General features: G+C 32.0%; 1 protein-coding gene across 2 annotated transcripts; it reads left to right on the top strand.

Moving 5' to 3' along the window:
• The first annotated feature begins 11348 nt into the window (after positions 1-11348).
• LOC112032086 (uncharacterized) lies at positions 11349-22109 on the top strand. 2 transcript variants are annotated; one of them, XM_065770512.1, is made up of 13 exons: positions 11349-11494; positions 13186-13386; positions 13682-13732; positions 16013-16143; positions 16252-16368; positions 16529-16648; positions 17105-17229; positions 18419-18585; positions 19056-19109; positions 20833-20942; positions 21327-21440; positions 21551-21676; positions 21757-22109. In XM_065770512.1, the coding sequence occupies exons 2-13, from the start codon at positions 13207-13209 to the stop codon at positions 21782-21784; spliced, it is 1323 nt and encodes a 440-aa protein (XP_065626584.1). In that variant the 5' UTR covers positions 11349-11494; positions 13186-13206; the 3' UTR covers positions 21785-22109. The 2 variants fall into 2 exon arrangements, with proteins under 2 accessions (XP_065626584.1, XP_065626583.1); XM_065770511.1 differs by having other exon boundaries at positions 11351-11494; positions 21754-22109.
• Positions 22110-22979: the final 870 nt, after the last annotated feature.

The following is a 22979-nucleotide window of genomic DNA, read 5'->3' as shown; positions in this document are numbered from 1 at the left end:
GTGTGGGTAAAAAAAATGAGGAAAAACACACAAACATGTTGGCAGTGCATCTCGCACTAACCCATTACATTGAATCCCATAAACATACAGAAAAATGATTGATGAAATACAATCAAATTTGACATGGAATTAAAGTTAACAATAACAAAATTGAAAATCACAACTTTACAATATTATATTATGCTCAAATCCCAAAGTTAATAATCTTTGGCAACAACATATTTTGACATACTAAATTCCCTAGCAAATATGCTAACTCATGGGAAACATAAATTATTTATGACATATTACTTATCTCATAAAGCTATTTATTCTACAAAATTTATGAGAATTATACTTATTTTACCCATAAGAAATTACAATTACATTATATCAATAAAAGCCCATGTACATTACAAAGCCATGGCAAAACTACTTATTTTGTAGGGACATGCAAGCCCAAGAGCTTAATGACAAGGCTCAACCAAAATAGTCTAGCCCATGTGCCAAATCTCAGCAATTGAAACTCATGTGAGTGTCTAAAATGGTTAGGTCAGTTACAATTCAATTTCAGCACAACTAGACTGACAATTGGGACCCACTACAATCACTTTCAGCTTATCAAATTAGGTCAAAGGGGGACACTTGTTAAGCTGAGATTAAACCCTTCCTTAGTAAGCTAATTTCTAATTATTTTGACAAGACATAAAGGCTAGGCTAAAGTCAGCCACTCTCTCTCTCTCTCTCTCTTTCTCTCTTCTCCATCAAATTCGGTCAAGAAGCTAAGGGAAGCCATAACTAGACCTTAGAAGCTTCTGGAATTTCTACTAAATAGCTCATTACCTTACTCTTTTTTTCTTTTTTTTCTTTTTTTTTTTGAGAGCCTAGACCAAAACGGCCAAGAACTCATTACATTATTGAAAATATGTATTATTTGGTTCATGAACCAAACACATGAATCCTAATGGGGAAACCTAGGGAAATGTGGTTTAGAGGGCACTAAAGAGATCTCTAGTAGAGTTTCCAATAAGGAGTACAAAGATTGACACCTGGTTTGGGATGACACAATCTACCCTAGGAACTCTAATACTTGCAAGAGATAATCAATATCACTAGCCCTAATACATGCTCTAATCTTATTGGTTGAGGACAATCTAACATTTAATGCTAAGTCAAAACCTCTAGATGATATTACTTAAAACAACAAATACTTCTTAAAGTTGAACATACCATTCTTGGTCAAATCCTAGGATGAATCTTCTGAAGATTTATTGCTAATTATGACATATTTTAGTTTAGATTTTTTGTTAAATACCCCCTTAAACTTAGTTATAAATAAAGGTCTTCATCAACACACCAAGACACATCACAAGAGAATGACTAATCTCTCATAACTTCTCTACTTACTCTCTTGCTCTAATTATCTTTTTAGCTCTTTAATGAAGTTTTGAGATTCTGAGTTCTTAGTTCTCAAGTTAGTAATTGAGCTCTTTAGTTCTTAGCTAAAAAATACCCCTCACACTACTACTCACAAATACTTATCCATCATCAAGTAGAAAATCCCAGCAACATAGCTAAATAGTCTCTCACTACTCATTCATAGTACCAAAATAACTTCTGCTACTTACTACACATCCAACTATTATGAGCATACATTGGCATAAAAGTGATCTTGCTGTAGTAGTAGGAATCTCTTTCTCCCTTCATCTCATACTAAGCTTTCTCCATCATTTGTCATAATGGATTTCATAGTATTTTTCTATTGTTTTACAATTGAAGGCTATAATGTATTTGTGACTATAAAATTTTCCTCTCATGTTATTATATGGAAGACTCTCTCTCAATGGGCCCCTCCAATAATAATTTAGGAGATGTAGACACTCTGCTCAATTTAGGAAATCACTAACAGCTAGAGGTTTATACAGTTATGTTTTATTTTACTGTTGGAATATTTTACTGCTAGAAGCACGGCCCAGGGGCTAACGATGAAACTTTTGAGAGATCCCATTTTTTATACTTCTCACCTAGGTTAGTCCTAGCAAGGATTATGGAAAGGCCTGAAACATTTCCTACAACAAACAAATCAGCACAAATTGAAATGCCCACTGCAATGAAGAAACATCCCAGCAGTAAAATATTCCAACAATAAAATTTTCTAGGAGTAAAATAAAATAAAACTAAATAAACTTTCAACCATTAGTGATTTCATCAATTAAGCAGAGTGTTTACATCTCCAAAGTCATTATCTGAGGGTCCCATTGAGAGAGAGTTCTCCGTTATAATAACATGAGGGAAAAATTATATAGTCATAAATACATTAGAGCTTTCAATTGTAAAGCAATAGACAAATACTATAGGATCCATTGTAACAAATGAGAGAGAGAGAGAGAGAGAGAGAGAGAGAGAGAGAGAGAGAGAGAGAGAGAGGGAGAGAAGAGAGAGAGAGAGAGAGAGAGAGAGAGAGAGAGAGAGAGAGAGATTTCAATTAGCGTAGCAAGATCACATTTATGCCAGGGAATGCTCATAATAATTGCATATGTAGTGAGTAGTGGGGTTATGCTACTGGGAATTTCTGTTAGAAGATAGATAAGTACTATGAGTAGTAGTGTGAGGGGTATTTATGAGCTAAGGCTGAAGGGCTTAATACTACTTGAGAACTAAGAACTCATAAGCTCAAAACCTTACTAAAGAGTTAAGAAGATAATTAGAGCAAAAGAGTAAGTAGAGAAGTTAGAGAGATTAGTCATGCTCTTTTGGTGTGTCTTGGTGTGTTGATGAGTACTCTATTTATAACTGAGTTTAAGGGAGTATTTAGCAAAGAATCTCAGCTAAAATCTTTAGAAAATCCATCCTAAGATTTGGCCAAGAATGATATATCTAACATTAAGAAGTATTTGCTATTTTAGATAATATTAGCTTAAGGTTCTGACTTAGCATTAAATGTTGGATTGTCCTTAACTAATATGACTAGAGCATGTATTAGGGCTAGTGATCTTGGTCATCTATTGCTAGTATTAGAGTTCCTAGGGCAGATTGTGTCACCCTAAGCCAGGTGTCAATCTTGGAGCCCCTTGCTGGAAATTCTGCAAGAGATCTCCTTGTTGCCATCCAAATCACATTTCCCTAAGTTTCTTATTAGGGTTCTTGTGCTTGGTTTATGAACCAAATAATACATATTTTTAGTAAGGCAATGAGCTGTTTAGTGGTAGTTCCAGAAGCTTCTAATGTCTAGTTATAGCTTCCTTTAGCCTCTTGATCGAATTTTTTTGGAGAAGAGAGAGGTGGTGGCTGACTTAGCTTTCATGCATTAGCACAACGTTTATGTCTTGTCAAAATTATTAGAAATCAGCTTGCCAAGGAAGGGTTTGATCTCAGCTTGACAAGTGTCCCCTTTGATCTGAGTTGACAAGTTGAAAGTGATTGTAGCGAGTCTTAGTTGTTAGTCTAGTTATCTGAAACTAAATTGTAATTGGCCTAACCATTTTAGTCACCGACATGAGTTTTAGTTGCTAAGATTTTGCACACGAGTTGGATTATTTTGGTTAGGCCTTGTTATTGAGCTCTTGGGCTTGCATGTCCTTACAAAATAAGTAGTCTTGCCATGGGTTTGTAATATACATGGGCTTTAATTGATGTAATGCAATTGCAATTTCTTATGGGTAAAATAAGTGTAGTTTCCAAAAATTTTGTAGAATAAATATGTCGTAAATAATTTATGTTTCCCATGAGTTTGCATATTTGCTAGGGAATTTAATATGTCAAAATATGTTGTGCCAAAGATTATTAACTTTGGGCTTTGAGCATAATATAATTTTTTTGCCAAATAATATTTTGGCTTTGATAGAATAATTGTTTGCCCAAAAATTAATAGTTTTGGGTTTTTGATGAAATGTTGCCAAAGTAGTATTGTGTTTTTTTGTAAAATGTTGCCAAAGTAATATTTGGGGTTTTTGATAATATTTTACGATTTTATAAAATATTGCTAAGTGCAGACATGGGCTTCGATAAATATTGCCAGGTGTTTCTTTTGGGCTTTGTAAGGTGTCATGTACCAATAGATTTTGTAAAGGGTATGGTGTAGCAACAGGCTTTGTAAAGGATATCGTATTACAATGAGGTTTTGTAATGAGTGCCGTGTAGCAACGGATTTTGTAAAGGATGTTGTGTAGCAACAGGCTTTGTAATGGGTGTCGTGTAATAACAAATTTTGTAATAGGTGCTGCGTAGCAACGAGTTTTGTAATGAATGTCATGTCATTGTAATAAATTTGTTGGGCTTTTTGGGGTTTGCCCATAAGATAAATGGGTATGGTCTTTCATATAGATGGCATAATTTTGTGGCCCAATCTTGATAATGATATGAGAAATATTTGTGTGGGCCTAATTTTGGTAATAATATGAGAAGTATTTGTTTGGGCCTAATTTTGGTAATAGTGTGGGAAATATTTGTGAGATTCCAAAATAATTTTTGGGGCTTATATGAGTAATTTTTGGAGAGTGGGCAAATGAAATTGAGACATGTGGCATGTGAGAAAAATTGTACCTCAACAGCCCCACCCAATTACCACACATTTGTGAGAATATCTAATATAAAATTGCAATAATAACATTAATTTAGAGTAAAAAAATTCCCAATTTACTTTCCATTCATCAATTTCACTTAATAATAATGTATTCGAAATCACGCTCCCCTCCCTCTTCTCATTTCATTCCCCTCCTATTCCACCATATTCTTTGTTTGCCATGGATTTTACGTGGATCGTTTAGTTTAATATTTTGAGCAGAAAATGATTTTTGTCTATTAGACCACGATATCCTATGAACAACACAGAGATACAACGATTCATAGATTTTTTTTTTCCCCTCATATAGGTGAATATATATATATATATATTTTTTGGATACATTGATCGGTAGAGGGTGGGGCAATTTAAATCTAAGTGTCTCAGAAATATTAGGAGTTTCCAACTTGTAGAGTTATAACTTATAAGGCTCTTGGCCGTATAGGTAGGTTTGGTGAGATGAAAGGTCTACATAGTACATCCATGCATTTCATAAATTTTAATTCATAATAACGAAAGATTTATGCATTTCATAATTTTTTTTTTTGGTGAGAATGAAGCTACAATTTCCATTAAAAAGGAGGCATATCAGCTTGAATTCAATTATAGCATTGAAGTGTGATGGAAAATCTTCCATTTACACTGAAAAACTTCTGATATTTTTAGCATATCTAACCTAATAAACCTGAAGGATTCTACAACCCAATGTGCCCGTTTGGATTCAGCGTTTCCGCTGAATCCTGCGGCACGTTTTGCCTTTTTTTTTTTTTTAGCGTGAACAGTAATATCATGTGACAGGGGACAAAGCACTGCGTGTGAACAGTAAAATTACTGTGCAAAAGACAAAATTACTGTTATGCACTGTTCATATATAAAAAATATTAAAAATGACCCCACGGTACTATTCACACATTTAAAAATTATTTTGTTACATGGTTTCAGTTTTCAGTTTTCAGTTTCAGCAACAATAAGCTCAATCCAAACGGACCTAATATATATATAGTCCCACTCATATGCAACCCAATCACGCCTCGAAATCATACAATCTCCTTGACATGTTTTAGTAATTCATATAAAATTGCAAAAAAACATAACAATGAAAATCAAATATTTAAAAAAGTGTAGAAATTCAACTTGTTATATTTGTGCAATCCAAGATAAACACGTTATGCTGAAAATGCCACTTACAATTTAAAGTGATTGATCTTTTATTTAGTACCCAAAGGTAATTAATCTTTGTTCCACTACCTTCTCGGCCTGATTGTGTTAATTTATTTATATAATATATATATATATATAAAATTCTTTAAGTCCAAAATTTTGAAAGAAAAGTGAAAGAAATAATTTTTTTTTTTTTTTTTTAGATTTAGGAAAAAAATTGATTACAGTCTAATTGTACCAATCACTCTTCTACTGGTATTGAAATTCGAAGTGGGGCAATAAAAATGGATTCGAATCTATTACAATAACTAAGGTTATTACACCATGTAATAGTAATATAATAACTGAGATTGAAGGATAAAAGTCACTTTTAATCTTAGCCCATTAATTTGAAAATTTTTTAACTTTTTTTTTTTTTTCACCTTTCTATGTCTTACATTTAAAAAATCCAAAATAATTGCATGGGATCTAAATCCAATAAACATGATATATATATATATATATATATGTATGTATGTTGATAATTATAATAAAGAGGAGAAATTTGAATTTTAAATGTTTTGAAATGATCAGAAAGTATCAACTAGTTGAAATATAAGACTTTTAATATAGTGTAAATCTCTTTGCCAGCATGAATATGTTCAAATAAGATTTGACATTGGATAGTGAGTAAAACAAATTCAATGATTCTCACAAAAAAAATAAATTATCTAATAAATTTCCATTATTGAGACATTAAATTATGAACATAATGATGTGTGTGTACACACACGAATGTGTAATATAAAATTAGAGACAGCGTAATAGATCAAAAGAATCCATTTGACTTTAAGGAATACAAATTGTAAAATTAACAAAAATTAAAATTGCTCATATAGGTGCCACATAGAAGAGAAAATGATTGATTTCCCATCAAAGTGAGAAAAGGGAAGAAAAAAAAAATTTAAATTTTTTTTTAGAATATTAAGTATTTTTTAACATACACACAAGGAGAAGGGAGAAAGTTTTTTAAAGAAACTCTTACAGTGGTGTATATCAAAAATTAAATTGCTTAATCAGGATTAAAGTGAATATTTGAACATGGAAAATCAGGATTTATAGGCTTTGTGAGGCATTCAAAAACCATGAAGCCAGTCATTTTTATATATAAAAAGCCTTTGAAATGCTTTACTCCAAGAAAATTCAAAACAAGAAATATTACTTCGAATTGAGGATGAGTAGAGACCACCCTGCTAGTTACGGATTACAACAGCTCGCAATTGAGGAAGAACTTCCTAATCAGTAATAGATTATTATTATTATTATTATTAGTATTATTATTGTTGTTGTTGTTTATTGTTATTAGTATTTTTGTAAATATTTTCTTCTTCTTCTTACCAATTATTTTTTTCCTGAGATTAATGGAATCTATGTATTGAATAATTTATATATCCTTAAAGTTGGAAACTATATAGTAAAATAATTAAGTTCATGTCTTATAAATTTAATGTTTTTCATAAACTTTTTTTTAGAAAATTTCAACTTATGTCGCCCACTCCCAATAATAATTATTTATCATCAGACTAAGACATCAATCGGTTTTTGGTATAAGCGGGGAATGAATCTTAGATTTCTTATTCAACTATCAGAGATTTTACTAGTTGAGCTAACTGGAACTCATAATGTTTTTCCATACTAAGATAGAAGAACTTGCCTTTGATGAATTAATGCTCTTGTTAGATATAAGCGCCCCCCCACCCAAAAAAAAAAAAAAAAAATCAAGAGGTTAGTTAATACAAAATCATTGGGTAAAAATTTCGTTTTTTTTTTTTTTTTTTTTGAGAATATTTTTCTTTCCTCCTCTTCTTTTACAATTTGAGTTTTTTGCTTTTATTATAGATGATGATTTTGGGTTGGGTTTGATTAAGGGCAGTGATTTTGAGTTGGATTTTCTATTTGTTTTTCCGTTAATCTTGTGTTGATTTTGGGTTAAATTTTTGTGCTAGATTGCAGTGTTTAGTGGTGGTGCTGGGTTTGGTGGTTATTTCCTGCTTCTTTCTTCTTATTCTGCCGCGCCCGCGCTGGGTTGTTGTAGACGTTGGAGAGGGCATTTTTGTAAAAGTGCAAAGAGGCAATTTTCTCTCATGCGTTTTCCTTCCGACTTGGGGAGACAAAATTTGTGGGCCCGGGAGAGAAAATTTTCTCCCGGAATTTCCACTCTCCCTATTTTCCTCTCTTTCCCAAACAGTGGAAAATACTGTTTTCCACTCAGTTTTCCCCTCTATATTTTCCATCCCCTAAAATCACCCCAACCAAACTCAGTGTAAATGTTTTGAAATGATCAGAAAGTATTAACTAGTTGAAATACAAGACTTTTAATATAGTGTAAATCTCTTTGCCAGCATGAATATGTTCAAATAAGATTTGACATTGGATAGTGAGTAAAACAAATTCAATGATTCTCACAAAAAAAATAAATTATCAAATAAATTTCCATTATTGAGACATTAAATTATGAACATAATGATGTGTGTGTACACACACGAATGTGTAATATAAAATTAGAGACAGCGTAATAGATCAAAAGAATCCATTTAACTTTAAGGAATACAAATTGTAAAATTAACAAAAATTAAAATTGCTCATATAGGTGCCACATAGAAGAGAAAATGATTGATTTCCCATCAAAGTGAAAAAAGGGAAGAAAAAAAAAATTAAATTTTTTTTTTAATTTTAGAATACTAAGTATTTTTTAACATACACACAAGGAGAAGGGAGAAAGTTTTTTTAAAATAAACTCTTACAGTGGTGTATATCAAAAATTAAATTGCTTAATCAGGATTAAAGTGAATATTTGAACATGGAAAATCAGGATTTATAGGCTTTGTGAGGCATTCAAAAACCATGAAGCAAGTCATTTTTATATATAAAAAGCCTTTGAAATGCTTTACTCCAAGAAAATTCAAAACAAGAAATATTACTTCGAATTGAGGATGAGTAGAGACCACCCTGCTAGTTACGGATTACAACAGCTCGCAATTGCGGAAGAACTTCCTAATCAGTAATAGATTATTATTATTATTATTAGTAGTAGTATTATTATTGTTGTTGTTGTTTATTGTTATTAGTATTTTTGTAAATATTTTCTTCTTCTTCTTACCAATTATTTTTTTCCTGAGATTAATGGAATCTATGTATTGAATAATTTATATATCCTTAAAGTTGGAAACTATATAGTAAAATAATTAAGTTCATGTCTTATAAATTTTATGTTTTTCATAAACTTTTTTTTAGAAAATTTCAACCTATGTCGTCCACTCCCAATAATAATTATTTATCATCAGACTAAGACATCAATCGGTTTTTAGTATAGGCGGGGAATGAATCTTAGATTTCTTATTCAACTATCAGAGATTTTACTAGTTGAGCTAACTGGAACTCATAATGTTTTTCTATACTAAGATAGAAGAACTTGCCTTTGATGAATTAATGCTCTTGTTAGATATAAGCGCCCCCCTACCCAAAAAAAAATAAAAATCAAGAGGTTGGTTAATACAAAATCATGGGGTTAAGTATATGTATTAACAAAAATAAACTTAGAACAAAGAGGGAAAAAAAAGGCTATATACTTGTTTTCTTTATAATTTGAATGACAATGAAAATAAAATAAAATTGTACAATAAATTTGGTTTGGATTTTGTAATTTTGAGTTAGGAACTATGTTTCAATAAAAAAAATAAATAAAGAGTAAGGCTTTACGTTGACTTGTTCTTTTTGTAAGGATGAAATATGAAATGGTAAATGTTTCTAATTGCTAGCTAATACTATAACATTTGAGAAGTTCCCTATTAACTTCTTTGAGACTAGATTTTCAAAGGAAAAAAGAAAAAAAAAGAAAAAGAAAAAAACCTTCTTTGAGACTACAAGTCTATAACATATCAGAAAGACACCTTTTATTATTATTGTTATTATTTTTAACTTATCATCTTTGTTTCTTAGATTTAAGTCTACATTCAGTAAGATGATTTAGAAAGTAGTACAGGTTGTTAGGGTCTACTTTGAATGAATTATTATGATTTCAATATAATTAGTTAGCTTAAATGATGGTGAAGATAAGAACATGATTAATTCTAATTACTAAAACCTTAGCCAAGAAGCTAAGAATTTTGTGCTTCAGTAACATTGCTTAATTCTTCTTACTGTAAATAGTTTAGACTTGAATGTTTCTCTGTCACTTTTTGTAACTAAAAAAAATAAACAAACAAACAAACTTGACTAGGAAAAGTTCCTAAAAACGTTCTGTAATTTTCCCTATTGTTCAGTTGTATTGAATAATATTGCAATACAAGTCAACATAAAAAAATCGATTAATATCTTAATCTGATGATGAATAGCGATCTTCATGGGGTGGTAAGAATCTATTTTATCATATCTAAAAAGAACAATAGCAGAATTTTTAGGAGTCTTGTGTTCAAAACTTTGTGTAGAAACATTATAGGCGATTGGTCAAAATTGTTGATCTGTATGTTGACTTAATTGAGGCCTCAAATATCTGATTTGAAATATAATTTTTTTTGAGATCATGATTTGAAATATATTTAACTTAACAAAATTGACTATTTGTATATATTTTAAAAGTCTTTGACCATATGTAACTAACTCAATTTACTTGAATTTGAGCCTCATCTATCACCACTATCAATTATATTATTAGTTTGCAATCATATGCATCACACCATATATTTGGATGGCCCAAATATGAGATTTTAGGGCATTTTATAGGCAAGTAGTAATTTCAATCACTCATAAATTTATTCTCTCTTCCATTCAACTTTTTACTAAAATATTAATTTCTCACTTAAACTCAATTACCACATGAAATTCTCACTTCTTCACATATAATTTACCAATTTATTATTGAATTAAGTCCTTCTATAGTAGCAACAAAAATTCATCACAATTTCACAATTCTTTCAAATTTGACTACCACCTTACACACGATGCCTTAAAATAAAAAAATTGAAATTGTTGATTGTTCCCAGTCCAGGTGGTGAGGTTGTATGCAAATTGAAGGATGTTTTGAAATTTTTGTGAATTTTTGTTGTGATCCTAATTTTATTGTATTTGATTATTTCATTTATTTTTGAGGAACATTTAGATTAGTTATAATATTTAAATACTCCAACATTTAAAATATCAAAAAATTTATTTTAAAAAAGAAAAAAAAAAGATTGAATCATTGTCCAGATATTATTCCTAAAAATCAATGTCCAAATTTGCCTACCACCATACAAACAATCCTCTATTTTGAAATATATTAAAATTGCAGATTGTTATGTTTTGATTTTTTTTTTTTTTTTTTTGTGTTCATAATTTTATTGTATTTAATTAATTCATTTAATTTTTTTTAGGGACATTCTCGAACATTATGTATCAACAAATTTATTTTAAAAAAAGAAAAGAAAAGAAAAAAAAAAAAACAATCAATGTCCAAATTTGCCTTACTTTCTATCTTTCATCTAAAAAAAAAAAAAATTGCCTTACAATCTAAGACTAGACAGCATGGCGAGCCAAGTGTCACACTCTGACAACCTCTGCAACTAACGGTCCTTTTTCACCAACATTCACGGCAAGCAACAACAATGGTCCACCATCAACCTCAAGTGCCCCATCCACAAAATACCCATTTTTTTTCATTTCTCTTCATTCTTTTCTTAGTCATTGTTGTAGTTTTTCATTCTCATTGTCGTTTTCTTCATAACCAAGCTGTTTAGGAGGAAAACCTTTTCCTCCTACGCATTGTAGTCCCTTCCGGTAATCCCCCTCTTCCTCTTTTCTCCTCCATTGCTGTATATTTTTGTATCTGGGGTGTAAATGTTATTGCTTTTTTAACATAATGGGATGCAACCATGTTGTACTCTTTTGGGGTTTGTTTTATCTGTGTCTTTTGTGTTATTTGTGTTGGTGAATATTTACGAGCCAATGGGGTTGCTTCATTTGGTATTTTGTGTAAAATGTTTGTTTTCTTGATTGCATATGAAAGTATGTTGTATTTACTTTGGGTGTGATTTATTTTTGACATTGTGTCATTTGCATGGGGCTGGGCCTTGATGTGATTACAAGTGCCTTCCATCTAAAGCAACATGTTGTGGGTTCGAGTCCTCGAATGCCTTTCCCAAACCCCATAGAGGTGGGAGTTTTGTGCATTGGGTATGACGTTTTGTGCCATTTGCAATGATAAAGATTATGGGAGGGGAGATCACCAGGGGGAGGTGTTTGATTTGGCTTTCAGAATTTAGTGTTAGGGATGAGCGAGTTGAACAAATGGAGGCATGGCATGAATGTGTATGGGAAATGGGTTTAATTTGGACTGTGGATTTTGTGGAACCTGAAATTCATGATTTATTGGTTGTGGAGTTTGGGTGTTTGGAATTTAGAGAGAATTGCAAATATGTTGGTACAACAATGCAAATAGATTTGGATTTGGGGCCTCTGCGACCAGGAGAAGTAAACTAATAATAATGGTTCTTCTTGAATAATTTCTCATTTTTGAATGGCATTTTCTCTTTTGGAGAGATTTTCAAAGAAGTTGACACAAACACGCATATGCTAAAAAAGGAGGAATTTCATTTATTAATATTGGTTCCCAGAAAATTATATGGAAAACAGAAATTTCATTAAATAATTTAGAGTTCAAAGCTATGATTTCAGCTCGCAGTATATCTAAATGCACCCTGTGCTCTCTGTCTAGTAGAAGGTTTGCTTGTGGGTAATGATTTGCTTATTTGGGATTTGTCTCCTCATTACTATGCTTGTATTGTGCTCTCAATCCTAAAGAAAGTGTGTTGTTTATACATCTTTCTTCTAAATGGTCATCTGGCTTTGTCAATTTAATTTTAGGCTCCTTTTGTTACATGACAAGTCCTGATTACTTTATGTTTATCTGTATTCAATTTTCTTCTAAGTGTTTTTTGCTCTTAAAAGAATATGGTAGAAGAAGGAGAAATTTGAAAATGGATTATCTTTTTATGCAAAAATTTTCCTTTCTTTCTTCTTTCCTGGAACTAAATAAGGGTCAAGGTAATTTAATGAACGTTCACGAATTTGGAGCTGATATGAGCTTCCACATCCCTGGAAATTTGGAGGTACTTAACAACCTAATGGCAGAATTACACATTCTATCCAAGCTTTTTAATGTTGTTAAAAGTTATTTTAGAGCATTTTTTGGTGGCCCATTGATAGCAAATTATTTTAAGGGCCACTTACAAATAACTACCTAATGGGAAGCTTCAGACTTATGTTAGTAGTTATTAACCTGTATTTTTAGAGGTGTGGATTTGAAGGAATTATGGTTTAATTTTTATTTTTTATTTATTTGCTTGCACATATGTCTTTCACCTTCATTTATGTAATGCACACATACAAACACATATAATACATTTTGTTAATACTTAGTGCATTACTGCACACCGAATTGCTCTTGTTTTCATTGTCATATGTTATAGGAAAAATTCCATAGTATTGCTATGATGGCTGTCAGCTTCAAATATTGGGATGATTGCATTGACCCTTCCGACATGGAAGCAATGTGGAATATTCCTGAGGTTAGCAATGAATGGTTAGATGCTGGAGAGTCTAGAGACCAGAAAGTTCACCTATCACGTGATCCAGATGGACAACCTTTTTTGACACAGATCGAGATGAAGGTTAACCAAATTTCTTTCTTTTATGGAGAAAATCATAGTAACTGTTAGTCATCTTTTAAAGTAACATATGTTCTATAATTATATTTTTCTTACTTTTGGATTTGACTTGGTTCAAAATTATATTTTGGTTTTCTGAAAGCTTAATTTCATCTTGAAATGATAACCCTCCAATATTTCAGGAAAAAAAGGTCATGCGATAAGTTTAAGTTGATATTTCTTGATCTTCATTGTGATATGTTTAGATGCAACATTAATATTTGTTATCTAATTTTAATTTGTTATGATATTTTTCTAGGCTGTGGCTGAGATTATTGCCTCCAGGCATTTCAATTCACAGATAGATCTGGTACATCTTCTTTTCAAAAATGTCACCCTACTCAAAGAGTTACTTCTGTTTAAATGCTAAATCATCAGTTGGACTTGAATATATATCTGAATGTGTGTGTGTGCGTGTGTGCGCGGGCATGTGCATTTAAATGTTCAAAATCATTGTTTGGATCTTTAAATTGGCATCTGTTCTCATTTGTTCAAAAGAAAAGTGCAGTGTTTTACAGAAAATGCCATGGGAGATGGTTTCAGGATTGTAGAAACTAAACAGATTATGAAGCCATAAATAATGGTCAACTGATTAAGCAGGGGTACTTTTTGTCTAAAAGCTTAGTATTTGCTGCAAGCTGTTCATAGTGTGGATTTAATGTCTGCAAATTTTCTCTCTTCTTTTCAGTTTCTACTTTCCTGCCCTTAAGATTGGTTGATGCATTACTAAAGTGCTTTAATGGTTTTCACTTGTGATATGTGTTTGGCCTTAGGATGAATGGTTGATTGGTTGGTATCTGTTATCATTTGCATCATAATATTTTTGACAGTTTAATAGTTGGGGGAGGGGGAATTTGAAACTTGGATATTTCTATTGGAAACTTTAGGAAGTGCTAGTTAAACTATAAGGCTCTTGGCACCATTTGCATCATTATGAAAATGAATTACTTCCAAATGCACCTGTATTTTCGTAGATTTTTGTTTTAGATGATCAGAAAACAGGATTATATTCTTCTTTTATGTTCTTTCGATATCTTGTCATCACTTAAGTTGTGACAAGTGAACTTTTACTGAACTTGTTTATGTCCTATTGGCCTTCCCTTGTTTTCAGTCTCTTATTTTTCATTTGTTTACTTATTTCTGTTAGCTTTATAATTATAATTCACCTTTGGCCAATATCAATGACAATTTACTTTTGTCACATATCTAAGTCTATGCTATATATCTATGTATAGTCTCTTTTTCTTCTCTCACAGTCATTTCCGTAACCTATTCTTATTTTGTCCCTCTTGACTAAGCATATGTATAAATATATCATCTTCGAAGTTCTTGACATCTGATTGGGGAAAAATAGCTGTCTTTAACAAATTTTTGTTAGGTAATTACTCATCTTAAAATGCCTCTGCTATCACCATGGAGAAGATCGAACAGTGCTAATCTAGCATACTTCCAGGAATTATGATGAAACTATGTTTTTAAAGTTCTAAGTTAACTGGTCTCCTGGCTTGGCTTGTGGATCGAAGTTCTCTTTATTCCTTTTGTTCCATTATCACTGGTCACCTACTTGTGTATAATTATCATAATTTTGTTTTGGGAGGTTTGAAGTTGACAGAATTAGCAACGTGAATCAACTTTATTTCTAAAGCCTTTGCCTTTTGTAATACAAATGACTAATAAAATACTCATCATTACCAGACATTGGTGATCAAATTTTCATCCTCAAATTCAAATGAAATAAGGATTCTAATACTGGAAATTTGCGAAATTTGAGGTTGGAGCCAATCTAATGCATCTTTCACATAAAGCAATATAAATGAGAGTGCGAACATGTTTTCAGCAGAAGTGCATTTGGGCCTCTTCCTGGTCCTTTTGGAAGCAATTTTTGGCTAAGTTTATTGAAAGTAAAGTATAGTCACATGCTTGCACACACACGTATAGCTGGTAAGATTCTATGTTAGTTGGAGTCAGGTATTCGTCCCTTCCTACAATATGCATGTCTAACACCTGTGCATGCCCATGTCATATGTGGCTAACACAGGTTGTTCATAACTTTGAGCTGATTATATGACAAAAGTGAGAATGTATCTTCCAGTTAAAGCATCACTCAGCTTGACCACACTTGGGCCCAATGATGTCCATCTGGTCTTCCAAGGAGCTTTTCTTTGACTTCCTTTGTTACAGAAACATATAATTCAAATTGAATCATTGACTTAATGTTAGTAATGACTCTAATTTTCTGATATATATACTATAGTTGAGAACAATGAAAGAATCTTGAGTACATAAGTTTGTGCTCCTTTTCACTTGATGCCATATTTCTAACCATGATTATCAAGGCTTATTTTGGATTTCCTCTTAAATGTCATTAGTGAGAAATGGAAAAGCTTAGACACTACATAATTCCTAAGCAGGCAGTGCAATTCAAAAACTTAAAATTTGCTTTTGATTCCATCTATGGCTTTGAAGTAGAGTGTAAGTTTTGCATGAATTTGACAAATGAAGCAATTTTTTTTTTTCAAAATTACTGAGTAAGTGTTAGTTGCAATTCGATTTGAGTTTTCCATGTTTGGCTATCCTTTCCTTGTTACAGGACATGATATGTGCTATTGCTGAACTTGAAAGCGACAGACAGCCTCTTGCTGTTCGGTCTGACAAAAAGAATAAGGAGCCTACCATAGGGATCATGCAACTTTCAATAGAATCTGCAAAGTGGCTGTTCAAGTACTAACTGCATGTCCTGATCCTCTTTCAAATGTGTAAAGGTTGACAATATTTGTTTATGCACTTTTAATATTATTTTGGTTGGATGAAACTGCAACTTGCTTGCAGTGAGTTGGGTTACAGGTCATACAATGTGGTAAGGAATCCAGAGCTTCTGTACTGGCCTTTTGTAAGCGTATATCTTGGTGCTGCCTACATGAAATGGCTGTCAAATTATGACCAAAAGTAAGTTACCAAATATTGGTCTGGTTGATCCATCTTCCTTTCATGTTTGTGGCTCCTAATATATCTGTTTGTGTGCAAATAACATTTAATAGCAATAGTTGACTTGATTACCATATTGAGTTTTTTGAGTGATAAGATATTAATGCTATCCTATCTGCAGAGAGAGAACTGAAGAGTTCATAATTAGGGCATATAAAGGTGGTACGAAAAAGGCAACTCATAAGTCAACTTTGCCATATTGGAAACGGTATCTTTGTGTCAAAGAAAGTCTTCCATCCAGGTGGTTGTTTGCTCTTCATTATGATGATTTGTATTTATGACAAGCATATCATTTTGAAAAATATTTAGATCACCAATAAGAGGACCAGTGGAAATATGTTGTGTGCTTCACCAGGACGTGGGTATGTGGTATGTTTGATGAACAAGTAATGAAAATTTTCTGGATATGATTGAACATTTCTTATCTTTCCTTTCTCTCAATGAGCGGGTAAAAGCATTGTTTTATCTTCATTTATTTATTCATAACACTAATATCTAGTTATTGTGGAAAAAATATGAGTTAGCATGTGGCATGGTGCTAAGGAATGTCATGCTGAATATTTATAATTGCTACACATGTAACTGCATTTACTGCAAAGTAGAATACTTTTATGAAAAATCAGTATCTTGTAAGATCACTTTAATAAACTCTGAGATTATCTGAAACTGATTACTTTTTTATCATATCTTTTTTCAGAAAATTTTTTGAAGATGGTCGAGATTTTTCTGCTTCTGCTTCTGCTGCTCCTACTCCTCCACCTGGTTCTGCTACTGCTTCACCTCCATATGCTTCTTCCCCTCCACCCAATTCACAGCCCACAGGTTGTCCTTTATCCAGTTACTTTATTTTTCATGCACAGCTTTTGTATTGTTATCTATGAGCTGAAACTGTCAACGTGCATTGTTTGAGTGGTATCAGACATCTCTCCATTCTATGAATACAATACCAAATTACTTCTTTTGGGGAGGAAAATCAAAATAGGAATTTGAGGCAATTTTCTTTCAAATTGCTTATTTGATCATGTTATGATCATTGAGTTCTTAACATTTTATTCTACTTTTGTAATTTTTTTTTTTTTTTATATATATTAAGATGGGTCATAATTTATAAGAACTACGGAGATGGTGAAGCAAAGTTCTGTCGCTTTTTTCTTATGGTTGGTAATTTACAGACAAATGAAATGGATCAAGAAACCATGATCTTGTGTTGTACCCCATTCTTATTGGGGAGGAATTGCTGGTTGCGCTAAAGCTCATTGTCCGCCATTCCTTGTCTTGTCATTAGTAACAACGTAATCAATATTTTGCAGAGTTCTTAATGTTTGAATCTATTTAGAATAAAATATAACTTGTAATGGATCTACTCTAAATGAATTTCTATTCTACCTATCACTGTTTAAACCTTATACTTCTATATCAATAAAGTTAGCATTTTTACTTCCATTGTAATTTTATAAACTTCCCAATTTACTGCTTTTAATGGGAATACATAAAGATAAAAAAGGAGGTTTCTATAATTTTTAGAGTAAAGTAAATCAAGAAGCATAAATACAATGCTAGCTGACTTGTTCTAGTGTGCGTATTTGTTATTCTTTGATCAATGATGCGGTGCAAATAAAGTAAAAGATGCTATATTTACAAAGCAGATCATGCTAGATGACTGCTAAAGATCAAATTATACTAATACTTCTTTGGTACAAATTATGCTCATACGGATTAGAATTTTTTCATTGTAGAAACAAAATTATTTCTGAAATCATAACAAGTGCAAATGACCAGGATGACCAATGCACCCTTTTAAAAATATTTAGTGTGTTCTAACGTTTAATCATTAATGCTTCTTTAGTTGTCCTTACATTTTTTCAACTTCAAATCATGCAGATTTTTTCATTAACTTCCTAGTCTTGCTAGGATTCCTCTATATTTGGATTTTTTTTTTTCATTTATACTTTCATTTTTATTTTTGTTACTAAAATGGACAATCTCCTTTCTGTCTCTGATGAGGAAGCAGGTGTATACTCATATTGGGACACCAAAGCTTCTCCAGAAGACATGGAAGAATTGTGGAGCCATCCTGAGGTCCTGAAAGAGTGGACTAAATCAGGAGAGATACGAGGAAAAGTGCGCTTTTCCCATGATAACAAGAAGAGACCCTATCTTTCACGGGTGGAACTGAAGGTAAGAATCCATTAGAGTGAACATTCCTAAAGTTTGTTAATTATTAGGTCAATAATGCATATTTGTTAAGAATTTCTTCATACTTAACCTACCACATTCTGATTTTGTTAGCTAAATTGCTTAATAATTGTAAGTAAACACATTTATATTCTACTTTTCATGAAATACATGGGATGGATTTGATGAATGACTTTATATATAAAGTTCATAACTGAGTGGGGCATTAAAGTATTGAATTTATCAAAAATATAAAGTTCGTTTGATCTTAATATAGTTATTATGTATTGCTAAAACGTGGGAAGTTATACTGATTTGCATTTTAATTTTAATTTTAAGATAAGATGGTAGATAATGATAATGGCCTAGTTTAATATCTTAATCACACCCGTAATTCTTATACTGCTGTTCCACAATCAAAACTTATATGAATGTAACATGTCACCCTCAGTGATATTGAAATTTTCTTGCAGGCAGTTGCAGAAATCATTTTGACCAAACACTTCCTCACAAAACATATGAAACCTGTAAGTATGCACTTACTAGAAAAATTCTGTGGATCTTGTAATGGAGATGGTGTTATGTGACTTTATAATCACGATCATTGTAGTACCTTTTTTTTTTCATTACTATAATTTGTTTATATTTTTGCTTTTCTTAATTGAAAAATCTCCTTGATATATATATATATATATATATATTAGTCTTCACTTATTCTGCCCTATATTCAGAGAATGGCTGTTTCAGATACATGTAAGATACTGCAGCATTTTTTTTTCTATTTTTTTGAGAAAAGTTTAGAAACAGCTGCATATTTAACATAGATGAGAGTGTCCAGCACGATAAAGAAAAAGAAAATCCTAATTTGAGGAATGACGCAGTGCCTCACTGTGGGATACAGAGGGAACTTCTATACACGAGATGCAGACACATAACTAACAAACTCAAAATGTGTACGACATAATGTACAAAATTTGGTTTTACCAGTAGTAGTGGTGTTCTTATTGATGAGAGTTCTTGAAAATATATTATAGTTTGAGAGTGTTCCAAAACAAGATTGTAAGGGCCCAATATAGACTCCATATATAATTTTTATTTATTTATTTTTTGTAATATGCATAAAATGTGCATATGCAGACCATCATCACGCAAACACTCTAGAATGCTGTGTCTAAGTTATTTCCATGATCTTTTTCTTTCTCTTAATTATTTTTAGTTTTAGCCTGTTAGAGACATTTCAAGTCCTTGTGAATTGTGATGTGGGGTGGTGTGTGAAATTGTTTCAATTTGTTCTTGTTACAAACAAGTCTCTTTAGTTTTTCACTACATTGCAACTTATAAGTTAGGTTCATGCCCCCCTCACCTTAAAGGGATTTTTGTTGTTGGCATGTCGGGTCATGGCAGTTTATTTTATTTTATTTTTAAGAATAGGTATGTTATGGTCATGTCTAGCCCTTATCATGTGTGACATTGTGCAATGTAGGTTCATCAAATTGTTGGCTTGTTGCATACTTTAAACTATAGAGTTTAAGAGAATATGCCAAATAAACATTTTCACTTCTTTTTGGATAATTTAATAATTTGTATTCATGTTTTTCATGAAATTCTTCATTTACTGTAAAATTTGAAAATACACTTTCCCTTTCAAGCTCTCACTTCAAGTTTTCTGTTTGCATATTGTGCAAGCACATAATATTTCCTTATTTCTTATAAATCAAGCATCAATCTTCCCATTCACTGTATCCTGTGGTGATTTTTTTAATTGCATTCTACTATATTGCTAGAGTATTTTTTGAAGGATTTTTCTTGACAATGGTAAATCTTGAAGTGTTACTCTATATCGGCAGTAGGGTGGGGCAAGAAAAAAAAAACTGTAAATTTATACTGTATTAGTTTTCCCCAACCAATGCTGCATGTTGCAAAGTCATCTGTTCGATCTGTGATCTTTCAGGCTCGACCTAGCAGTTGCCGAGTTGAGGTCATTGATTTTTCTGGGTTTCTATGATGTGGAGAAATTTAATATTAATATTCCTTTCTTTAAACAAAATTTGGAGATTCCCTGGAGCGAGGGAACCAAGAACATAATTAAGCAATCTGGCATATTGGTTTGGTGTATCAGTTTCCTGGATATGTATATATTTTAAATTTTAATCCCAACTTTTTATGTCTTCCATACCATTCTTCTGCTTATTGTACATTTTTTTTTTTTTTGGTAATTCGTTTTTTCCTGAGACTTAACTTTCTGTACAGACATGTCTTTGTGCTCTTGCGGAAGTCGTTAGCCTGCGTTTTGTAAATGGAGTTGGACCACGTACTGGAATAATGGGAATTGACTATTCGACAGCTTTCTGGCTTTACATGTATGTGACATAAACATACTTAACATCTGATTTACTTTCACCTTTTGGCCAATCTTAACAAGAAATTTGATTACTTTGGCTCCTTTTGGGGGTGTTGGGACATCTTATCAATATGAATTAATTTGATTTTAACCTTGTTTAGTGTCTGTAGTGACTAAGTTCATCCATGCAAGCGGAGTGTTTACTAGATTGATATTGACTAATCAATGCAATTAGGCCATGTAATTTGAACCTAGTATGCCTTCATTTCAAATGACTGTCAAGGATAGAGTTAAAAAAAAAAAAAAAAAATCTTGTGACTGTCACAAGAAACAAAGCCGTTTGTGATATATATATATATTTTAAACAAATGTCTGCATTTCTTGAACTTCTTCTTGTGTGTAGGGAATTGGGCTACAGGGCTTATAGAGTTGATTCAGCTGATGATCTAACCAAGCCGTTCGTGTCTATGTACTTTGGTGCAGCCTATTTGGTTTGGTTATCAGAATATGAAGGGAGGTAAGCCTGCTGACTACAAAAAGTTTCATTTAGCTGTGAGAGATTTGTCGTCTGCAATAATATTTCCTAAGCAACTAGCAATTCATTTCTTATTCAATGGTTGTAAATAGGGAAAGGACTCCACAGTTTGTTGTTCAGGCTTACATTTCAGGGCCAAAGAATGTGAATCTTCAGGAAACAGGTCCACTTTGGCTTAAATTCATGCAAGCATTGGGCAATTATGAGGACATAAAGAAGTATGCATCTTCTCACTTCTTAATTGAAATCAGAGAATTTTCAGTTCTTATGACACATGAATTTTTCTTTTTCTCAGTAGGGATCAAGGGAACTGCTCCATTCTGTAAGAGATGATCATCTGTGGTCTATCCTTGTACAAAAACCAAACAAGAGTGAACATCATTATAGATGAATGATTGGTTTTATAGAAACAATTTAGTGACATATCTCTCAGCAATTTTGTTTCTGCAAAAAGCACAGGGGAAGACAAATAAAGAACCGTCAATTTATTGGACGCTCTTTGATCCAATTCTTGTAATATAGATTATATATTACTTAAATGTGAAACGGGATTTTCAATGACTTAATGGATCCAGTTTGGATAAAATTTTCCAAAATAGAAAGAATCTAAATAAAGGCACATACTCTGGGATAAGATGCCCTATTCTCAAATATGATGGTTCCAAGTTTTCATATATTGTTTCACACTTGCAAATTCAAGGCCAAGTAATGGAGATGGAGATATTGGAGAATGCTATTGTATCAACTAACAATATTAATGTCTCAGAAATTGATTGGTGTCTTGGATTGATGATAATGAGCACAATTATCAGAAGCGGACGCCATAAGTTTAAACTCTATGAGGTTAAAACTCTAATTAAAAAAAAAAAAAATAACAATATTAATAGCCCACAATAAGTTGTTGGACATGAGATATGTTATTGGCAAAAATAATATTTTCAATAGAAATGTATATGATTCAAGTCTTCCATTGTTGTAACTATTGTAACTCTCAAAATATCCAAAAAAATAAAAAGTATCAGGCTATGGTATTCATACCTACTTAGAACATACACGTTCAAAATTTGTTGTAATGTTCCTACACACTTTAATATTGTATTTCAAGTCGATTTTGCTCTTCTTTAATAGAAATCACAGCTTTATTGTCCCAAAAAAAAAAAAAAAAAAACTATTTAACTCTATTTCAAATTTTCAACCTACAAAAAATGGACTTGTGGTTAAATTAAAATTAAACGCTTACATACTTGGGACCAGTAATACGAAACTATATTAAGCTTCAAATCTCATTTCGACCTAGTCTAGAATATATTTTTACACTCGTACCAATAAATCCTCTCCTTTTAAGTTTCTCCATCTCTCTCTCCAAGTAAAAAGATGCATGTTTGCTAGGTTATTTGACCATAGGCCATTTTGCAGCAAAAACAGAAAAATTTCAAGCTTGTACTGAGGCTCAAATTTGATTCAAATAAATGCCACACGTGGAAACATATTTTTATGAATAATATTAATGTCTCAGAGACT

Source organism: Quercus suber, unplaced genomic scaffold (genome assembly GCF_002906115.3).
Source record: "Quercus suber isolate HL8 unplaced genomic scaffold, Cork oak 2.0 scaffold_32, whole genome shotgun sequence".
Classification (NCBI taxonomy): Eukaryota; Viridiplantae; Streptophyta; class Magnoliopsida; order Fagales; family Fagaceae; genus Quercus; species Quercus suber.
This window is presented reverse-complemented; position numbering and strand designations above follow the sequence as displayed.